Here is an 18,032-nt window from a genome sequence, read left to right on the forward strand (position 1 = left end):
TTAAAACTTTTATGTTTGTTCACACAAGTGTCTCAGTGTAGAAAATTCTGCCTTCAAGCTTCATTAAGTTTGTAAGGCCGCAAACAGAAGCCAATGGTTTTTGCATTTAACTTTAAGACAATCATTGAGTTTGAAATACAGGTTAAAAGCAAGGGAAAAAAAAAAAAAAAAAGCACAGATTTTCAGCCCTGGAGAAAAGTACTGTGAGATCCCCAGCTCTGCAGCACTGCAGTGTTACCCCCAGCTGAAGTTTTAGATGTGGTGTTCAAAGGAGAGCGCAGAATCCTTTCAGCACTGTGCAGGGCGATGGATGAATTGGGCCATAAAAAGAGTAATAAATACAGCTGCAAGACAGTGATGTCTTTTCCATGCAGCTTGTCTAGAATCCTCCAGCACCTGTCTAGGATGGATGCAGCGATGACACTTCCAAGTCACTACTGAGAATTTCTTAAAATCCCTCTCTCCCACTACAGCACTAACTGATATAATTCAATGTATGTTCATTCAGGCAGTAGTGAGATATGACTAACAAAGTATGAAATATTTTTAAGGACTGAAATCTGGAATTCTAGGAAACAGGAATTGATTTTCCAGCGCACAGCAGCCCTCGCATACTGAGTTCCTTCAAGGCCAACATTAAGCATGTAAACAATTTACACTGTGCGTACCATTGTTCTTTTATGCTCAACTGTATGAATTCAAATATTCATATGTTTCTTAAATAAAAAACAGAAGCTTTGTGATTCCTTTGTGATTCTGCACCATACAAACCTCTTGCTTTTGAAGTTGCTCTATTTTTTCTCTTTAAAATTCATATAACCTTCAGATTTCATATGCTGCACTTGCCGCACTCACTGAATTGAGGAGTTGCTGTCTCATAAGATTTGTATGGATGGTGGAAGTGGCCACAAGTTGTACCAGAGGAAGTTTGGGTTAGACATGAGGAAGAACTTTTTCTCTCAGAGGGTGGTCAGGCACAGGAATGGCTGCCCAGGGAGGTGGTGGAGTCGCCGTCCCTGGCAGTGTTCAAGAGGAGTCTGGATGAGGAGCTACGAGATATGGTTTAGTGCTTGTGGTAGCAATGGTAATGGGTGGACAGTTGATCTAGATCATCTTGCAGGTCGTTTCCAACCTTGTGATTCTGTGTTACTTAGTGATCCCATGTGAGGCAGCTGCCCATTCTGGCTGTCCACACGTGGTGTTAGCCCAGGGCACACCACAGACCATCAGCCTGCACTAAGTCTTGCACTTAACTCTTAATAAAAGTTCTAGCTTTGTTCTGTGTTTTTATGTAAGCCAGAAAATGTTCAGCAGCATTAAAAGCAGAACAATACAGAAATAAAAATAGATGCAGTGCTTACTGCACCTTTACAGCAACGTCACTATATTTTCCACTTAAATTCTCCTAAAAAAGCCCTTCTTCTGTGTGTTTTCCAGGCCTAAAGATTTTCGAATGAAGTAATAGAAAGAAAAATTGCTATCAGGAATGCCCGTCCTCCTTGGAAAAGAATTCTTTCATGGCAGAAGAACTCATCTGTGCATCTCGGTTATCCCTTGAATGCAGAAAGCTTCTGGCAGGTATTAGCAAATCTTATTGCGAAAGATTGTAAAAATGGTTGTATTTAAAGCAACTAAGGATGGATGTTACGTTACTCACGTGACCTGTACTCCATGTTGTGTGTTATCTGTTAATTAAATTCCTTTTATTGCTATTATTAAACAATGGCTACAGTTGTTTTTTTGAATACTTAACCTGAGGGGAGCAGTACCTTGTTTGCTGAAATGAGGTATCTCACTGTAGAAGCTGCAAAACTTGACTTTCATCTGGTAGGAGTAGTGAATAGTTATGGATTGAAAATAAGTGGCTTGAGGTGTTTAACCTTTATCTGTCTATCTCTGCAGAAGTCATGTTGTGCAGTTTCTTGAAAGCTTCATCTTGAACCCGGTTTGCACATATCACAAAACATAAATGGTGGGATTTAGATGCTTGCCTGTCTGTACAGGCCTTCAGTTTCCGTGTCTTTTTAGCTGCTTTGCCCGCTGCCATGACTGAGGTGCTGGTGGGCATCATCTGGAGCCGGTTGGTGAGGAAAGTCTGTTTCCAACATCCATTTTGTTGAAGCAGTGTAGAGGAAGCAAAACAATGCTTTAGGTATGATCTGATTTTATATGCATTTCTTCAGCCTTTCACTCAGGTTTATCCCATTCCTGCCCATAGAACATGCAAGGCTACACTTCCACAACAGTAATGAAACTTAATTCAATCCTGAAAGCATTCTTCAAAGGTTAAAATAAACACGTTTTGTGCAAGAATGCAGTACGTAATTTGTAGGTAAGATTTGGGTGACGCCAGCCATACATTCATGTGCTGCAAACTTCACGGTCAGCAACTTACGTTTCTTAGGCTGTCTGGAAAAATGCAAGACACTCCTGATGGTACAGTGACCGAATTCTGGAGAAAATACTGAGCAGCTGCATCTGTGTCTCAACTCTCTTTTGGCAAATGCGTAAAGCCTGAGTATTACTTTTATATGTCATAGTAGCCATCAAAAAGTTAGTTTTGCATCTGTAACAAGTTGACATGGAGCCAGTGCCAAATGATGCACTCTGGTTAGCAGCTAACGCCATCATTAAAAACATAAAGCACAACTCGTATAATTAAAGCTTGTCCTTCAGGATATAAATTAGAAAATTGTAGTGGGAATGCCTAACCAAGAAACACTCTTTGCTTAATCCACTGCACGTAGCCTCCCATACGCGGTGATGGCGAGGATGGTTGCGTGTGCACTGTGGGGCTCCTGTCCTGCAATTTGGGGGGGCTTGGAGACAGGATGGCTGCTGGGGAAGCACAGGGAAGATGACGCCTGCCTTGCAGCACTGTAAAGTGGGGTTAATCTGGTTAAAGGTAAAAGTCAGTAAGTTATCTACCTTATACTTTAAATACAAGTCTGTATTGGGAACTCACATTTATGGCAATCTTAATCACCCTTCTGCAAGAAAAGTGGTGAGATTTAGGGCTGGGAAAATCAGTGGGAAAACAGAAACAGCATAGAAAGGAATACAGCCACGTAGCAGGAAATTGCCCTGGGATATACTCAGCCATGGGTATTAGTTGCATGTGTAAATTGTTTGTGTTATTAATGAGGCTGACTTCTGGGCCAGAGAACTTGAGATTAATACAGTAAAGGTATGCAGCTGTCTCATCACCGGTTTCTCTTCTTTGTCACAAGCTGAGAGAGCTTCTGGCAGTGGCCAGAAGCAAAAGCTGACACATTTCCCTCCTGCGATTAAAGAGGCCGAACTTTGTCAGGGGCAAGCAGGAACCTGGTCCTGGAACCCACAGGTCAGCCTGTCTAGGGCTCTGTAGGGCTGGATTAACAGTACTTAAAATCCATGACTTCATTTTAAGTGTATGCACATTTTTGACCTTCTGCTTTAAAACTTCCTTTGTTTCTTAGCCTCAGTAATGTTCAAAGCTGTTTATTGAATCACTTTAGAAGTTGTCTGCTTTGTTTTAACCTCATTAATTGCTTTGTTATTCTCAAGTGGTTGGGTTGTCGTTTTTTCTTTCCTTTCTCTCATTTTTAGGTGATCCAAGTGGCTTTTGCAACCATTTCTTCCAGGCTTTTGACTTTGGCACATTAATATCCAAAATCTCACATCCACAGAAGGGACAGCTTCCTTATCTCATATTTCATCTCCCCACTTCTTCATACATTGTATAAATAAGGCTAAATATTCTTTCAGCTGAGTGCCTGTAACCTTTACAATGAAACCATTGTACAAAAGTGCTGGAAAAGGAAAATATGTTTTCTTCTCTTTACATTCCGTCCCCTGAAGATCTACACTACTGTTCCAAGCTAAAATCAGTCAAATAAATCCAGAATCAACACATAAAAGCTTGCCACTTTTATTTGCATACAAAACAGAAATGAAAGAGGTTCACAATAAATTATCAGTGTACTCCCACAGAACATTCTTGTGTGTTTGCATAATGTGGGTTAAAAACAAATACCGTTAAGATAAGACTTCTTTGTGAAAGGTTTTAAGGAAACCTGATAATGTACTTTTGTCTGGTGAATTTAGTAGTGTTACTCTGCTAGTAAAAGCAATTCATCCAAAACTAACAGAACACAGTCAGCTGCAAAAATTTGGGTAACAAAACATAAGCTTTGTTGAACGGTTCTATCTACACCAACTAACCAGATGCATTTTTTCAGATACAGCTTGAATACTGTACTCTGGAGAAAGATCTGAAAGTGATCTTCCATCATCATCTAGCACTGACCCACTAACATACTAAGTTTCTGGCATGCAAGATAATTTTACCTTTATTTCTCGTTTCAACTGGTCTGGTACATGTATTTTTCTTTAATAAAGAGCCTGTAAACATCTTCAGTGACAGATCAGGCACCTGGACAAGGGGCCAAATACAGATGCACATAAAATATTTCCCTTTCTAAACAGTTCATTGGGAGGGCTCTTTGCCATTTTCCCTTTTGTGTTCCAGAGTCTTGATGCTTCTTTTGGCTATCTTCCTTCTGAAGCGACTAATTCCAGGGGATCTCAGCTCAACGGCTTCCATCTCTTCTTGAACAGGAGTAAACTCTGGTTGAGCAAGATGAGGTGATGCATAGGAGGACTGGGAGTATGGGGATGGTAAAGGGTAGGACCCGTGAACTACGTACGGCTGTTGCTCACCATCATAAAGGTCCTCAGGGTCATAGATTTGGTAGGAGTTATGTGGCAACTGCACTACTGGGATGTCTTGATCAGTTGGCTCACCGTATCCACCTTAACCCACCACCACCAAGAGTATTCATATGGTTAACACAGGAGAAGGGGAGCAGAAAATTGAAGCGTTCATTAGGAAATTGACACATATATATACCTTTTATACATAGAGAGAGTGTGTGTGTATATATATATATAATCTTTAAATACACATTTTTTTATTCACATGAAGGAACAGTGAAAACATTTAAGAAAATTAATAAGCTGGAGCAATTGGAAACCCACCAACATACAGCCAAGTTAGTTGGAAACCACCACCAGAATTTGTCTTATGTCCAGTTGTAATACTGTGCTTATTATACACTGCACAATCTGCCTGCTTTAGCTTATTCCAATTATGGGCTGGAATATATGATTAACGGGCAAAACGGGTCAGACAATAGCTTTTAGCAGTGCAAGGAAGCTAAGTGCATGTACAGCAGCTAGCAGGTTCATTAGTGGTAGTCAATATCGATGGAAAGCACAGAGCAGTTCAGCATCCGTATCTGACCTTCAGCCAAATGAGGACTGAACCAGAATGAATCTTTCACCTTCTGGATTGGTAGCCATTGTAAGGGATTGGGCCTTAAAACAGGAAATGAACAACAGGGAAGGGAAGTGAGGAAAAAAGGATAGGAAGAGACGACAACAAAAACATTCACATAAGTAAAACATACAAATCACTTCACGGGCAGATTAAACTGCAAACATCAAACAAATAAGCCCTATGCATAACATTTGTAGTAACTAGTTATTTACTAAAACAAATTTCAATTTTAGGCTGGACAACATCACTTTTGATAACTGTGTTAACTTCTTCCCTCAGCCTCTGTGCTACAACAGACAAGGAAAGTAGAATACACAGAAGATACAGAAAGAATCATTTTCTCCAGATTGCTTCACTTGTTAATGACAGACGTGCATCCCTGTTCCAGGTTACACTGGGCAGGTTTAGTAACGTTCATGCTCTCATGCCACGTGGAGGCACACGGAAGAGGAAGTGGAGAAACACGTTTTAACAACTAGAGATGTACGGCTCTGCTGTCGCCAACATTAGGAGGTGGGATTCAACACACAGAACGTTCAGGTGGAGCAGGCTCGTACAGTTACACACACACACACACAAGACAAAACCCAATACACTTCCTCCATTCACAGGCCCAAATCAGATGGTGGACTCCGGTCACTGTGCTGCGGGCACCTTTGGTTTGTGGGCTCATTCCACTAAATTCAGCAGCACTGGACGTGTGTGTTTTTACGGAGCTAATCACGTTTTAGTGCAAGGATCCCCAGTAGCCTCCATCTTACTTTGGCTGTTAGGACACGCTGTGTTTCCTCACCCCGCCTCCCCCCACGCGCAGCCTACTCACCTCCCATACCATAGCCAGCACAGGAGGAGGGGTCACAGTACCCCGGGGGGCCGGCGGGGCCCTGGGAGCCAGGAGGCCCGGTGTGACCAGCAGGGCCTCGTGGGCCTGGAGAGCCTGGTGGGCCGGGGCTGCCAGTTCTGCTCTCGCCTGGAGGTCCTGCATAAAACAGGGAGACGAAACGTGTCACTAGCATCTCTCACAAGGCAGTGGGTCGACCGCCTCGGCAGTGCTGCAGGCCTGGTGCTAGGAGACGATGGCACAGAGCTCGCTACAAATATGGCAGATGGCTCGAGCACAGGGGCTGCGCCTCTCTGCTCCAGCTCCCCCACACGTGCTGAGGGAAAGGCTCCAAACTTTTTCCTGCTCCTGACAAGCCTCTTCTCTGGCTGTTGCTTTGTGTTCCTTGCCAAAGACAGCTCTTAGCCAGATATTTATACTAGTATTTCCAAAGCACAAACGTTTCACCAAGTGTCAGACATTTGGAAAGGCAGTTTCATGGGGGGAGGACTGCATGCATAGGTCTCCCTTTCACCCACACTGCTTCAATTCACCTTCTGGGTAGCACTGTGCCTTGATATTGATACTCTAATGGAAAGAACATCCTAACAAAGTCAACGCAATTTTATGCATGTTTCACCCTCCGTTTTTCAGGGACTAACTATAACTCTCTTTGATTAAGGAGCTAAATTAATACACATTTCTCTTCAAGTTACAGTTGACCTTGAATCATTGAAAAGACAAATGCAATTAATCCAGATTAATTTTTACCTATCAGATGTCATCTCTGAAAAGGAAAATTGATGTGACTGACAATACCATCATGTATCACATCACAACGCCATACTGCACAGTACAAACGTTACAACAGCAAGGTGTCCAATGACTGATGCCTCTGCAACATAAGCCTTCGAAGCAGAGGGCACAGCCATGAAATTCTGAGGTGCTTTGCAAATGGGCCAGGGGAGCCCAAAGCCACTTATTAACATCTTTACCTGTAGATCCGGGTGGGCCTCGGGGTCCTTGAGTTCCAACACCTGGATTTCCTCTGTCTCCTTTCTCACCCGGTAAACCTAATGATGAAACAGCACTCAACAGAGTCATGTTTTGAACAAAGCTGTGCAATGTTCATTATTTACCTGGGATGTAGTTCCACACTCTACTTTTCACTTAAAAACACATGCAAGAGAAGATAGGCGGTAAAAATAAACACCTATTTGGCTCTTTTTTCCTCCCTTCTCTGATAGCCTCACGAGGGGATCACAGCATTCCTGAGGCATTAAACATTCCTGCTGACATTGTGTTTGCTTTGAGGTGTCATGTAGGGGCATAGGCCAATTTCCCAAAGGCACTTTCCTTCTGGAAGAGTGCTCCTGGACTAATACCAAGGTACAACTACAGTGAGTGGAAGAACCCTCAGAACTTCACAAAGCTGTCTACAAACTACTGCGTGGCCCAGAAAAACAAGCAAGCAAACAAAGAAAAACACCCTAAACAAATATTTAATCATAGAATCACAAGGTTGGAAAGGACCTACAAGATCATCTAGTCCAATTATCCTCCCTTTACTCTTGCTACCACAAGCCACTAAACCGTATCTCGTAAATGCTCGTAACTGTACAACCTTCTTGAAATCCCTTCCAGAAGTCACCCACCAGTCATTCAGCATAAGATGGTACCACACATAAATGGAGAGAGTTATTATGGGTTACTGAAAGACCTCAGGCTGCTAAAATGCAAGAGAAGTCTCAGCACAGATGGAATCTGTCCCCCAATTGAATTCCAGTCTAAAAGCTTTGCAGTCACAAAACTCTTGATTTTCCATTTGCTCGTGGCCCTGAATTGCTATCATTGGGTCTGATCTATGAAGAGCACAGATCTAGTAATGCAGACAAGGCACTGCATTCTTCCAGCTTTCCATCACCTTCTATCCTACCATTATGGCATCCTATAAAAACACTTTCTATATGTAGCGATCACAAAGAGTGCTATCGAACTCAAGTAGGTGTCAAAGCTGCAAATTCCAGACCATGAGTTTCCACCGGCGACTTGGAAACTCTCATAAAGTCTGTGTTTGATTTGGATGGTTTAAAGACAAAATCCAGGCTGGTTTGTGGGACCTTACCCCCTATTTTCCAGACCTCCCAATGCTGGTTATTTCTCTCACTGCTTCACAGCTTCCATGCTCTCAGAATGAAAGCTGATATAGAGCACCTTCATAAAAACAACTCAGACAGAAAAAAAGTGCTGCTACCCTTGATGAGACATGCTCTCCAATTTCAATTAACAAGCTGCTTCCTTCCCTCCTGTTTAGGTAGCTGTTGCATCTTAGGGAACAACCACTGGAGGACACCTCCAGGTGACCATGTCTGGACCCTTGTTTATGCAAGGAGCCACGTAAGATTTTTTCCTTCCTAAGCAAGGTTCTGATGGATGCAATTAAGAATAAACTTTAAATGTGAAAATACTGTAATAAAAACTCATCATTCACAATGTATTGCCCTCCATAAGTTGTCAAAATAAGGATTTGCTGAACAGCAATCTGGTGGTGCATATTTGTTAAGTTGGTTTCTGGGCTTTTGACAAAGGTATAAGCAGAGGGGGGGAGTGGAAAGCCTAAGTGTGAACACTGAGAGTCACTTCAGAGCTCTTTAACCTGCTGGCATTGTCCTTACACTGCACAGAGCTGCACACTGGAAGTCAGCCCACTGAAAACACTGACCCCACTGAGAGCAGAGCCTGCACCGTAGGCAGCTTTAACTCCATCTTCCCACTCCTTGTGTGGTTTAGTCTGGTGCCTCCTAAGACAAGCAGTATGCAGGTCTCATATGGACCCAGAAAAATGAGTTCTCTTCATGTTTTGAGGAGATGATATAAGGAATTGAAACAGAGACAGTGAAATCTGTAGTTCCTGCAATCTCTTCTTCAGCTGAAGTCTTCAGGAGCATCTAGTCCTCCCACACAGCATCTTCAGGGACTGGACAAGCTTAAATCACACTAGGGAGAGCATTCACATGCACATTATGTACTTGTCTACCTATCTAGCAATATAGATAAACATCTGTACACTAAATATGTAAATGACATCAGTGTTATGATCCCACCAGTTACTATGATCACCAGGCCAGGCATGAGATCTATAGGGCTTGGTGGGGCTTCTCTCCCTTTCATCAGCTCTTTCATTCTCCAGTTTATATGAGGCCACCTGAAAAAGCCAGGAGCTCATTCCAAATCCAGACCATTGCATCAGATAGCTCTGCCATGCTGACACCCATCCCCTGGGCAGGCTCTGTAGCTTTTCAGGTGCATGGTGGAATATATATGAAATCCAGCTACTGCATTTCCAGAAATTCTGGCTGTCCAAGTGTAGACAATCTCCATACTGTGGCTTGGATGTACAACTGCATGTTCTCCTCTTCCCAGTGTTTCTGCCAGCTTTGGATGCATTAGGCCAGGAAGATGAGGAAAAATTTACCAGGGAGTTGGAGACCTTGTTTCTGACTTTATTCCAAGATCTGATATTGAGCACAGAGGATTATCAAACAGAGCCACAACAGCTTGTGCCAGTGGTAGCAGAAAGTGAAAAAGGAATTCAGTTTCAAATGTCTTCTCTAGCTCTGCTCCAGTTACTCGCTGGTTAGAGCTTCATTTCAGGTAATTTGAGTGCATCTCTCCTATCAAACATCCCTCACACCTTGTTTGTACACCACTGCTTTCTCTCAAAACTATAATAGTTCCCTCCTGCCATTTTGCAGGTAGACAATGAGCAACCTCTGGTCAAACTCAAGATCACTGAGATCTCACTGAAGGTGAAGGGGTTTTACGTTTTAATTACTCTGGCATCTCAAAATTTGCCAGCATTTTTTCTTCTGGAGTTCTCAGCAATGCAATACATGAGATTCCTGCTCTCAGTGTTCAGTCCAGTATGAGCCTCCTATTTTTAATGTAGATTTAGTTAGTACACAGATTGCAGATCCAATCTAAAATGCTATTCAGAACTTTTGATGAATGATTGCATTGCACCACACACCATTTATGTAGGAAATGGGCCTAGGTGCTAGAAATATGCTCAAATCCACATTTATAATCCTGGGAGAACCTGTCAAAGCCACATCTTCTGTTACCAGCAATTGAATTCTACCCATTTTAAATATAACATTCTTACGCACACCTCTTGTCCTGCACTGTAAATGCAGTTTCCAGATATCTAAAATTTGCTTAGCCCTTTGGTTTGCTTTAAACATATGGAAAGTGTCTTCAATTGCAATGCCCTACTTTTGTTGCAGGTTTTTTAACAATGTAAATTCATCTAAATTTATTTTTTCATGCATGCCCAGTATGAATTGTTCAGCATTTACAAAAAGCAAAGTGTGTTTGTGTGAATTGCTTCCAACGTAAAAAGATTGACCCACGATAACCATCTGGAGTCTGCACAGATGCTTACCAAGAGGATCACTGTTTATCTGACTCTGTGTTAACATTAAATAATGACTTCAAAGGCAAACACCACAATATTTTCAAACCAGAGCCTTCCAAGCACGCAGATATTATTCTTCATACACACACGTAGACACATCCATACGTGATGTTCCCAGGAGAAATTCAAGTAAGAAATGGTAAAAACAGAACAAGCCTACTCAGGCTAATCATAAAATATTCATTCTGGAACAAGTTATGAAGCTCTTGCACGGGGTCAAACTTTCTTTAAAGTCACATGGATATTTAGTTCCTAAAGCAAACATACTGCAGGCCAGGATACAAGTTTGCATCAGGTTTCTTTCAGTTTGTTTTCCAGAAAAGTTTATCCAAGTGAAAGAGAACATAAACACTGAAACAAGAATAACCAGTTCCTAAGGTGCAACTCACATGAGTTAAAATTGAGCTCTCTATGAGCTCCACTAATAGACTTTCCACCACAAGTCTTTAATGAGAGTAAGTTAGCATTCACAGCATTCTCTTGGTCAGAGTTAATGGCTCCCTCTTATCAATGACTGAACATTCAAAATCCTCCCATTTATTTATTTATATATCTTGAGGCATTCGTGGCATTTTATATAAAGCATGCGTATAGAAAATCAACCAGAAAAGACATCATCCTCCATGTAGGTTCTTGCAATGGCTAATTACTGTGAGGGTTAAAAGTGTGTATCAGAAATTGTCATTTGAGTTAGAGTTCCTCAAATCCTAGTAATTATTTTCATATTGTGCTCTGGACATACTTCAGCAATACTCTGTCTTTCCTTCTCCAAGTTAACTGGTTTTTTTTTAAAGTCTTGTCCTCATCCAAAATAAGCAATGGCTTGGGCTCAGCCCCATGGAGATCACAAGCAACTGAAATCAATTATATCCAACTCTGCTCAAGATCTCTCTGATAGCATCAGTTATTAAAAACAAAACCAAGATCATGAGCACATTCTCTAGAAAAGAAAATTAAATGTTTCTCCTCAAAGGAAAATGTTAAGAATCGCTCTTTAAGAGAAAACTGTCCTTTGAGGAGAACTGCATACTGCAATTGAGAAAAACTGAACTCATACTTACAGTTATCCTCTTTTAAAGATGTATACTTGTATTCCTAATGTATAATAAGACTAGATTTTCTTCTTTTCTCTTTTTTTCTTTTTTTTTTTTTGTCTAGAAGAAGCTGAAACTGGAAATAAAAATATTTGACTCAACTGGCAAAAGTTTCATTTAATTCCATTGGAATGCTGCCATCAGAGCCATAGACATGGGCCTTTTGATAACATGTTTAAGTAACTCTTTCATATAAAGCCAGAATGCAAATACAGATGAAGCTGTACTTGAGCATTGTGGCTTTCCAAGTGACAGTGTATGTATTTGTAGTGTTTTAGTAACAGTGAGATGGAATGAGTAGCCATTAAGTTGTGTGCATCGTTTCAGCACACAGCACAATAGCAGAAGTCCAAGGAGTGGCTGAACAAGTACATTTTCTTAGCTTTTGAAAGCTAGAAGTAAATCGGCACTCAGAAACCAGACACCAGTTATTTAAGTTCCAGTTCACAAACACCAAATCAAAACAAAAGCTGTTGGAATTAGTTAAAATAAAAATGGAAAACGGTGTGTGAACTAGTAAAAATAACAGAAATAAGTGCTGCAAATAATCACTTTAGATATGTCTTTTTCTGTACTCCTCCATTTGTGCAAATAAGTAGGGCAAAAAAATTCTAGCAATTTATCCAGGGTTAGGTATTATAACAAGTAAGACAATGTTGCCTCCTTAATCACTCATTCAGTGGTCTGTTAAGTCACAACTAAAATATTAATACATAGGGACTGCTAGAGATGTTCCTTTTCACAGTATTAGAAACCTAAGTAATAAACGCACCATTGTGATCCCAATCCATTCACCAACATCTACACTGGAAAAAAAAATCTTAGGAGGCAAAAGACACTGCAAACAGAATCTGTCACGAGAATGAGTTATCCTTTCTCATCGAGGTGGTCTTCCTTGGAATGACTGGCTCAGTGTATTCCTAGTGCGATAATACATTCAGGAATGGGACACTGTGGACCTAGAAGTTCAAGTGGAGGCTCCTAACAGAATTCAGACACTCTCTCAATCCATCTCCCTCCAAAAACGTCGGATTAACACTTGGCAGAATGACAAGGTAAACAAGGAAAAGAAGCTATCAGCCAGGCAAGTTAGCAGGGAAGTACACTTATTTCAAAACCTTTGACTGCTGACATTTTCCAGTAAAGCTCTCTTCACGGCATAAATGTGAACCAGTTCCACATGTTGCTTTCAGAAGTTCCCACTTCTCACAGGCCTGGAATGAATGGTTGGTGGGCAGGGGAGGTAAGAGGAAACATCTAGCTACTCCTGACTTTTTCTCTTCCTGCTATAACACCTTTCCAGTCAGTTCAGAATAGTACTAGCAATTATAGTGCCGCAATTCCAACAGTTTGAGAAAATAAAAGCAACCAGGAAAACGAGTGGCTCTTTTTTATCTCCTAATGTCATTATAGTATGCTCTTGTGACACTACTGTCACTGTTCCAGTGTATTAACTGTGCTTAAGGATGGAGACTCATCTGGCACTGTTTTTGAATTAATTTCATATACATCCAAAATGCTGGTGACATCAGTAAAAACAAACACATTGCTCACAAAGATTTCCAAATGGCTGGCTGGAGATCTTCATCGACTATAAATTGTGACTCGCTGAGCAAGTTAAACGCAAGCAGTGCTTTAGAACACAGCAAGGGATAGGTTTTGAGTCCATTTGCCCTTCTCTCTGCAGTTACTAAAAACTAAAAAATTTCCATCCAGAAGCAGAGCAATTTTTATCTACTAATTCACTGTATGACATGTAATTAGAATGAAGTGAGAATAGGGAGCATAGAAGAAACTTCCAATCCATCTCCAAAAACATGGTAAAAAAAAAATAAGTATTACATTTTACTGCTGTGTTTTGGGTTAGCTTGGTGCACCCTATTGGAAAATGGAAAGGCAGGAGCAGGTCCTGCCTGACCAACTTAGTGGTCTTCTATGATATCAATGAACAAGGAAAGAGTCACTCATGTCAGCTACCTGACATCAGTAAGGCCTCTGACATGCTCTCCACAACATCCTTCTCTCCAAACTGGAAGATATAGATATAGATATATAGATATAGGTTTATATATAGGCATATATATAAAAGATATATATATGGGTGGACTGTTCAATGAACGAGGAACTGGTTGCAAGAACGTACCTAGAGAGTTGTAGTCAATGCCTCTAGATGGAAATAAGTGACAAGTGGTGCCCCTCAAGGGTCAGTACTGGAACCAGTGTTCTTTAATATGTTTATCAATGACATCAACAGTGGAATTGAGTGCACCCTCAGCAAGATTGCAGATGACACAAAGCTGCATCGTGCATTTGACATGCTCAAGGGTTGGGATGCCATTCAGAGAGATCTAGACGGGCTCAAGCTGTGCGTCGAGGAGAAACTTGTGGAGTTCAACAAATCCAAGTGCAAGAACTGGCACTTGGGTCATGGCAACCTCTATAAGTACAAGCCAAGGGATGAAAGGATTGAGCACAGCCTTGCCAAAAAGGATTGCAGGTACTGGTGGATGGCAAGCTGGACACAAGCCAGCAATGTTCCCTCAGGCCAGAAAACCAACCATATCCTGGGCTGCATCAAAATAGCACGGTCAGCAGGTTGAGGGAGGTGATCCTGCCCCTCTGCTCTGCACTGGTGAGGCCTCACCCAGAGAACTGCATCCAGATGGGGAGTCCTCAGTACAGGAGACACATGGACCTGTTGGACCATATCCACTGGAGAGCTACAAAAATGACCCTACGACGACAGACTGAGTGAGATGGGGCAGAAGAAGGCTTCCAGGAGACCTGATAGCTGACATTCAGTATCTAAAGAGGTGCTATAACAAAGAAGGAGACAGAATCTTTACTGAAGTCTGTTGAAGTCTCTTCTGATAAGAGGAAAGGTTTCAAACTAAAAGAGGGGAGTTCTAGACTGAATATAAGAAATGATTTTTTTTACAATAAGGGTGGTGAGGAACTGGAACATGTTGCCCAGAGGAGGAGGAAGAAGCCCCATCACTGGAAACATTCCAGGTCAGGCTGGATGGGGCTCTAAGCAACCTGATCTAACCACAGGTGTCCCTGTTCATTGCAGGGGATTTGAACTAGATGACCTACAAAGATCCCTTCCAACTCACGATTCTGTGATTCTAGGATTCTCTAAAAAGGATTATGAAATATCCCAGGATCTGTACAAACTAAAATGTATCTTTCAGTTAAATGAACTTCTACTACACCCATAATGCATCAATCTAAAATTTCCATTCATTTTGAAGAAATGAAATCCTCAAGGACCAATAATACAATCTGTTTTTTTATGTCTTTTTATTTGTTTGTTTGTTTGTTTTCCTGGGTTCTGAATGAGCTCCTTCTCTTCTGTCCAGGTTCTATTCATGGTTGTTGTTACGTGAGTAATAAAAACCATCTTCATTTCAAGTAGAATTACTAATTATTTTGTCTTTAAGTTCATATATAAATTCTTGATTCTTAAAACAATCTTGTTTTGAGCTATATATATATATAGCAAAGCACTCTCAACTTTCAGCATCACTGTTCATGAGAATCTGCAGAGTTCTGGCTGACCGATTAAACTTCTCAAAGTAAGCTTGATAAATGCTTGCTCTATAGAAGTATGAAACTCCCCACAAGCAAAACCTGTCAAAATCAGTCCTTTCTAACATCAATTATCTACAGAGACAGAAAAAGGGAACACAAAGACCACATTGTGGTGCAATATTTTGTTACAATCACCTTTTTCAATGTACATTTCATCTTTTCTGTACTCATTCTATTTTCAATGTTTTTTCCTAAAGATTAATGTTAGCAACAGCGGTTCTAATGGAAAATACATGATAAATGCTGGACAAGTTTCCATTTTCATAGCCTGAAACCACAGTATATTCTGTGTGTTTCAATAGTTCCTGCCTGAGAAGATACTTTAAATGTACTACTAAATTCTCTGAGATCTGTATTTGTTCTTTGGGTCACCATTTTTAAAGACAGTACTTAACTTACTGCTTCGTCCAATTTTCTTTCATTCTTTTCCCTGTTCCCTCCTTCCTCGTTCTTTCTGGATCATGTCTTGTCTTTTGTTAGCTGGAGCACTGCCATGACTGAGAGGCCAGTACCCTAAACCTGGCCTTCTTTTTTTAAGAAGGTAGTTAGAACTATAGTCTTGAGGATCACCAAACTCGAAGTCTTACACAAAAGATTTCTTCTTCAAAACAATGCTTTCACTCTGGTCATTATGTTAACTGAGAACTGGAACAACTGAATTCCTGACTTGAACAACCTTCATGACAATCTGTTTTTAAAAACCCAGCTGGCAGATTTTGTGACTGCAGTACCAATTAATTCCTCTTTAGTACAACATTTGTCTCTTTGGTTTTTGGTCACTTGCTCACGTGATGGTTTTCAAAGCACTTTCACAAACACACATCTACTCGCTGCTGAGGTTAGTACCAAAGATGCTAAGGTTGCACAGAGAAAGAAATCAAAACATGGAACCTGTCTCTTTATTATACAGTGCTGGAGGAGGAAAGAAGGAAGGGATATAGACCACAAAAATATAGAGAATTCTTGAACAGTTAATTGCATTACTTCCTTCTTATGTCACCATATCCTATCTTTGATCCCTTTACCCACTCATAAACTATGATTTTTTTTCTGCTCTGATCAACCTTTCTCCATCCAGATTATCATAACTCAGAAGTCTTCAGACCGACACACCTGAAAGTGTGGGCAGAAAGGCACTTATCCAGGTATGCTTGGCCAGGCTGAGCCAAAACATCCTGCTAGTTATGGCCTGGCCCAGGTGCCTCTAATAAAGAAATGAGGTGTGTGATGGATAGGTCAGAGATTAACTTGACTTTAAAAGTAGAAGCTGATTATTATTTTATTATGTATATATATAATTTACGGTTTAATTATGTTTTTTATTATTTCTTTTTTATTTATTTATTTATTTTTAGTTATTCAAGGATTTGGACATGATTACTCTTATGGGTCAATTTCAACCTGGGATATTCTACAATCTTGTCAACCTACATGTGTACATTGCTTTTATGACTTGAGAGTTTCCAGACCTTTCACTATAATCTGTGATGAGCTCAACAATCAAGTAGAGAGAAAACACTGTCATCACAAAATGTTAATATAGAAGACAGAATCCACCACAATGTATAAAGAAATTAAAGACTATTTTTTATTAGTGAATTATGAAGCCTACCTCTTTCTCCTGGTCTTCCAGGTTGACCAGGGTTTCCTGGGAATCCTTGCATGCCTGGAGAACCTTGCTCACCCTGTGGCCCTGGAGCCCCTGGCCGGCCTGGTTCCCCAGGAGGTCCTGCAATAGTTCGCGTTGAGACAGACTGGCTTGGTATCTGATTCAGAATGGAATTATATCTGGCCATATGACCTGTCAGGAAAAACATCAACATTTTTAATATGCAGTGGAGAATCCAATTCAGCTAAGTTTGAACAGAGCACTAGCAGGTCCTCAAGGCTGCGGTCTGGCATGCTAGGAACTTCAGTGACATGAAGTGAAGTGACATTTGGTGAAGAAACATTGGTTTAGGAAGTATACAGAAAATAAGGACAACTATTGTGCAGAATTTCATTTCCTTGCTTTTGTGGATTTTGTTCTTGCTGGTTTTTTTTTTTTTTTTTTTTTGCATTTGAGATCTGCAAAACTCTAGAATTGTTACAGCAGAAGCTTATGTACACCCTAATAAATTGGAAAAATACAAGCTGGTTTTTAGCTGCCTGATACTAATGAGCTTTAGTTCAAGATAAATCCAGCTGGATCATAAATACTGACAGTCCAGCCTAAAATGAACAGATCCACCTAGACAGTCTGAAAAGCATCATATTTATGAGCAACTATGGCAAGAAAAGATCTAATCTAGAGATAGGAGCTTATGAACTATAAAAGTATTTACCCTGGATGAGTTGTTCACACACTTGACGAGCAACAGCACGCACCATTGCTTGGGACTGCAGATCACCCTGGATAACAAAAACAAGTACTGTTGCATTGTTTTACTCATTTCTGTCTTGAAAGCGTTCAGTACAATGAAATACATTTATTCTTACTGAGAGATCCCATCTTTACAGATGAAAACAAAGCCAAGGAAGTTTGGGGATTTCATTGGTCCCCATTGCTGTTTTTAGAAAGCAAATAGAAGTCTGAGAATGAAATCTTCAAGCAAGATCTGGGGACATGCTTAATTCTTCTCACCTTCAAACGTTTGTGTAGCTATATACAAGGCAATGTCTGGAAAAAAAGTAAGTTTGCTTGACTGCACAGAGAAAATTATTGTTCTTGTATTCTTGTAAACAAAA

At 40.7% G+C, this 18,032-nt stretch overlaps 2 protein-coding genes across 12 annotated transcripts in view; one reads left to right on the forward strand and one right to left on the reverse strand.

Moving 5' to 3' along the window:
• Positions 1-3,795, forward strand: part of MRPL13 (mitochondrial ribosomal protein L13) — a 29,561-nt gene extending 25,766 nt beyond the window's left edge. The window contains exon 7 of the mRNA XM_048940843.1: positions 1,438-3,795. Coding sequence (XP_048796800.1) covers positions 1,438-1,462 — 25 coding nt within the window. The 3' untranslated portion in view covers positions 1,463-3,795. The remainder of the gene's footprint in view (positions 1-1,437) is intronic.
• A 99-nt stretch (positions 3,796-3,894) lies between these two features.
• COL14A1 (collagen type XIV alpha 1 chain) overlaps positions 3,895-18,032 on the reverse strand; it is a 117,802-nt gene continuing 103,664 nt past the window's right edge. For 5 of the 11 annotated variants that reach the window (XM_048940798.1, XM_048940799.1, XM_048940797.1 and 2 more), the window contains 5 exons: positions 17,630-17,696; positions 16,918-17,106; positions 7,136-7,213; positions 6,144-6,299; positions 3,895-4,794 (listed from right to left, as the gene is read on the reverse strand). In XM_048940798.1, coding sequence (XP_048796755.1) covers positions 4,469-4,794; positions 6,144-6,299; positions 7,136-7,213; positions 16,918-17,106; positions 17,630-17,696 — 816 coding nt within the window. In that variant the 3' untranslated portion in view covers positions 3,895-4,468. Of the gene's footprint in view, positions 5,359-6,143; positions 6,300-7,135; positions 7,214-16,917; positions 17,107-17,629; positions 17,697-18,032 lie in introns of all 11 variants that reach the window. The other 6 variants (XM_048940804.1, XM_048940803.1, XM_048940805.1 and 3 more) reach the window with 5 other exon arrangements.

This window comes from Lagopus muta, chromosome 3 (assembly GCF_023343835.1).
Source record: "Lagopus muta isolate bLagMut1 chromosome 3, bLagMut1 primary, whole genome shotgun sequence".
In the NCBI taxonomy this organism is placed as follows: Eukaryota; Metazoa; Chordata; class Aves; order Galliformes; family Phasianidae; genus Lagopus; species Lagopus muta.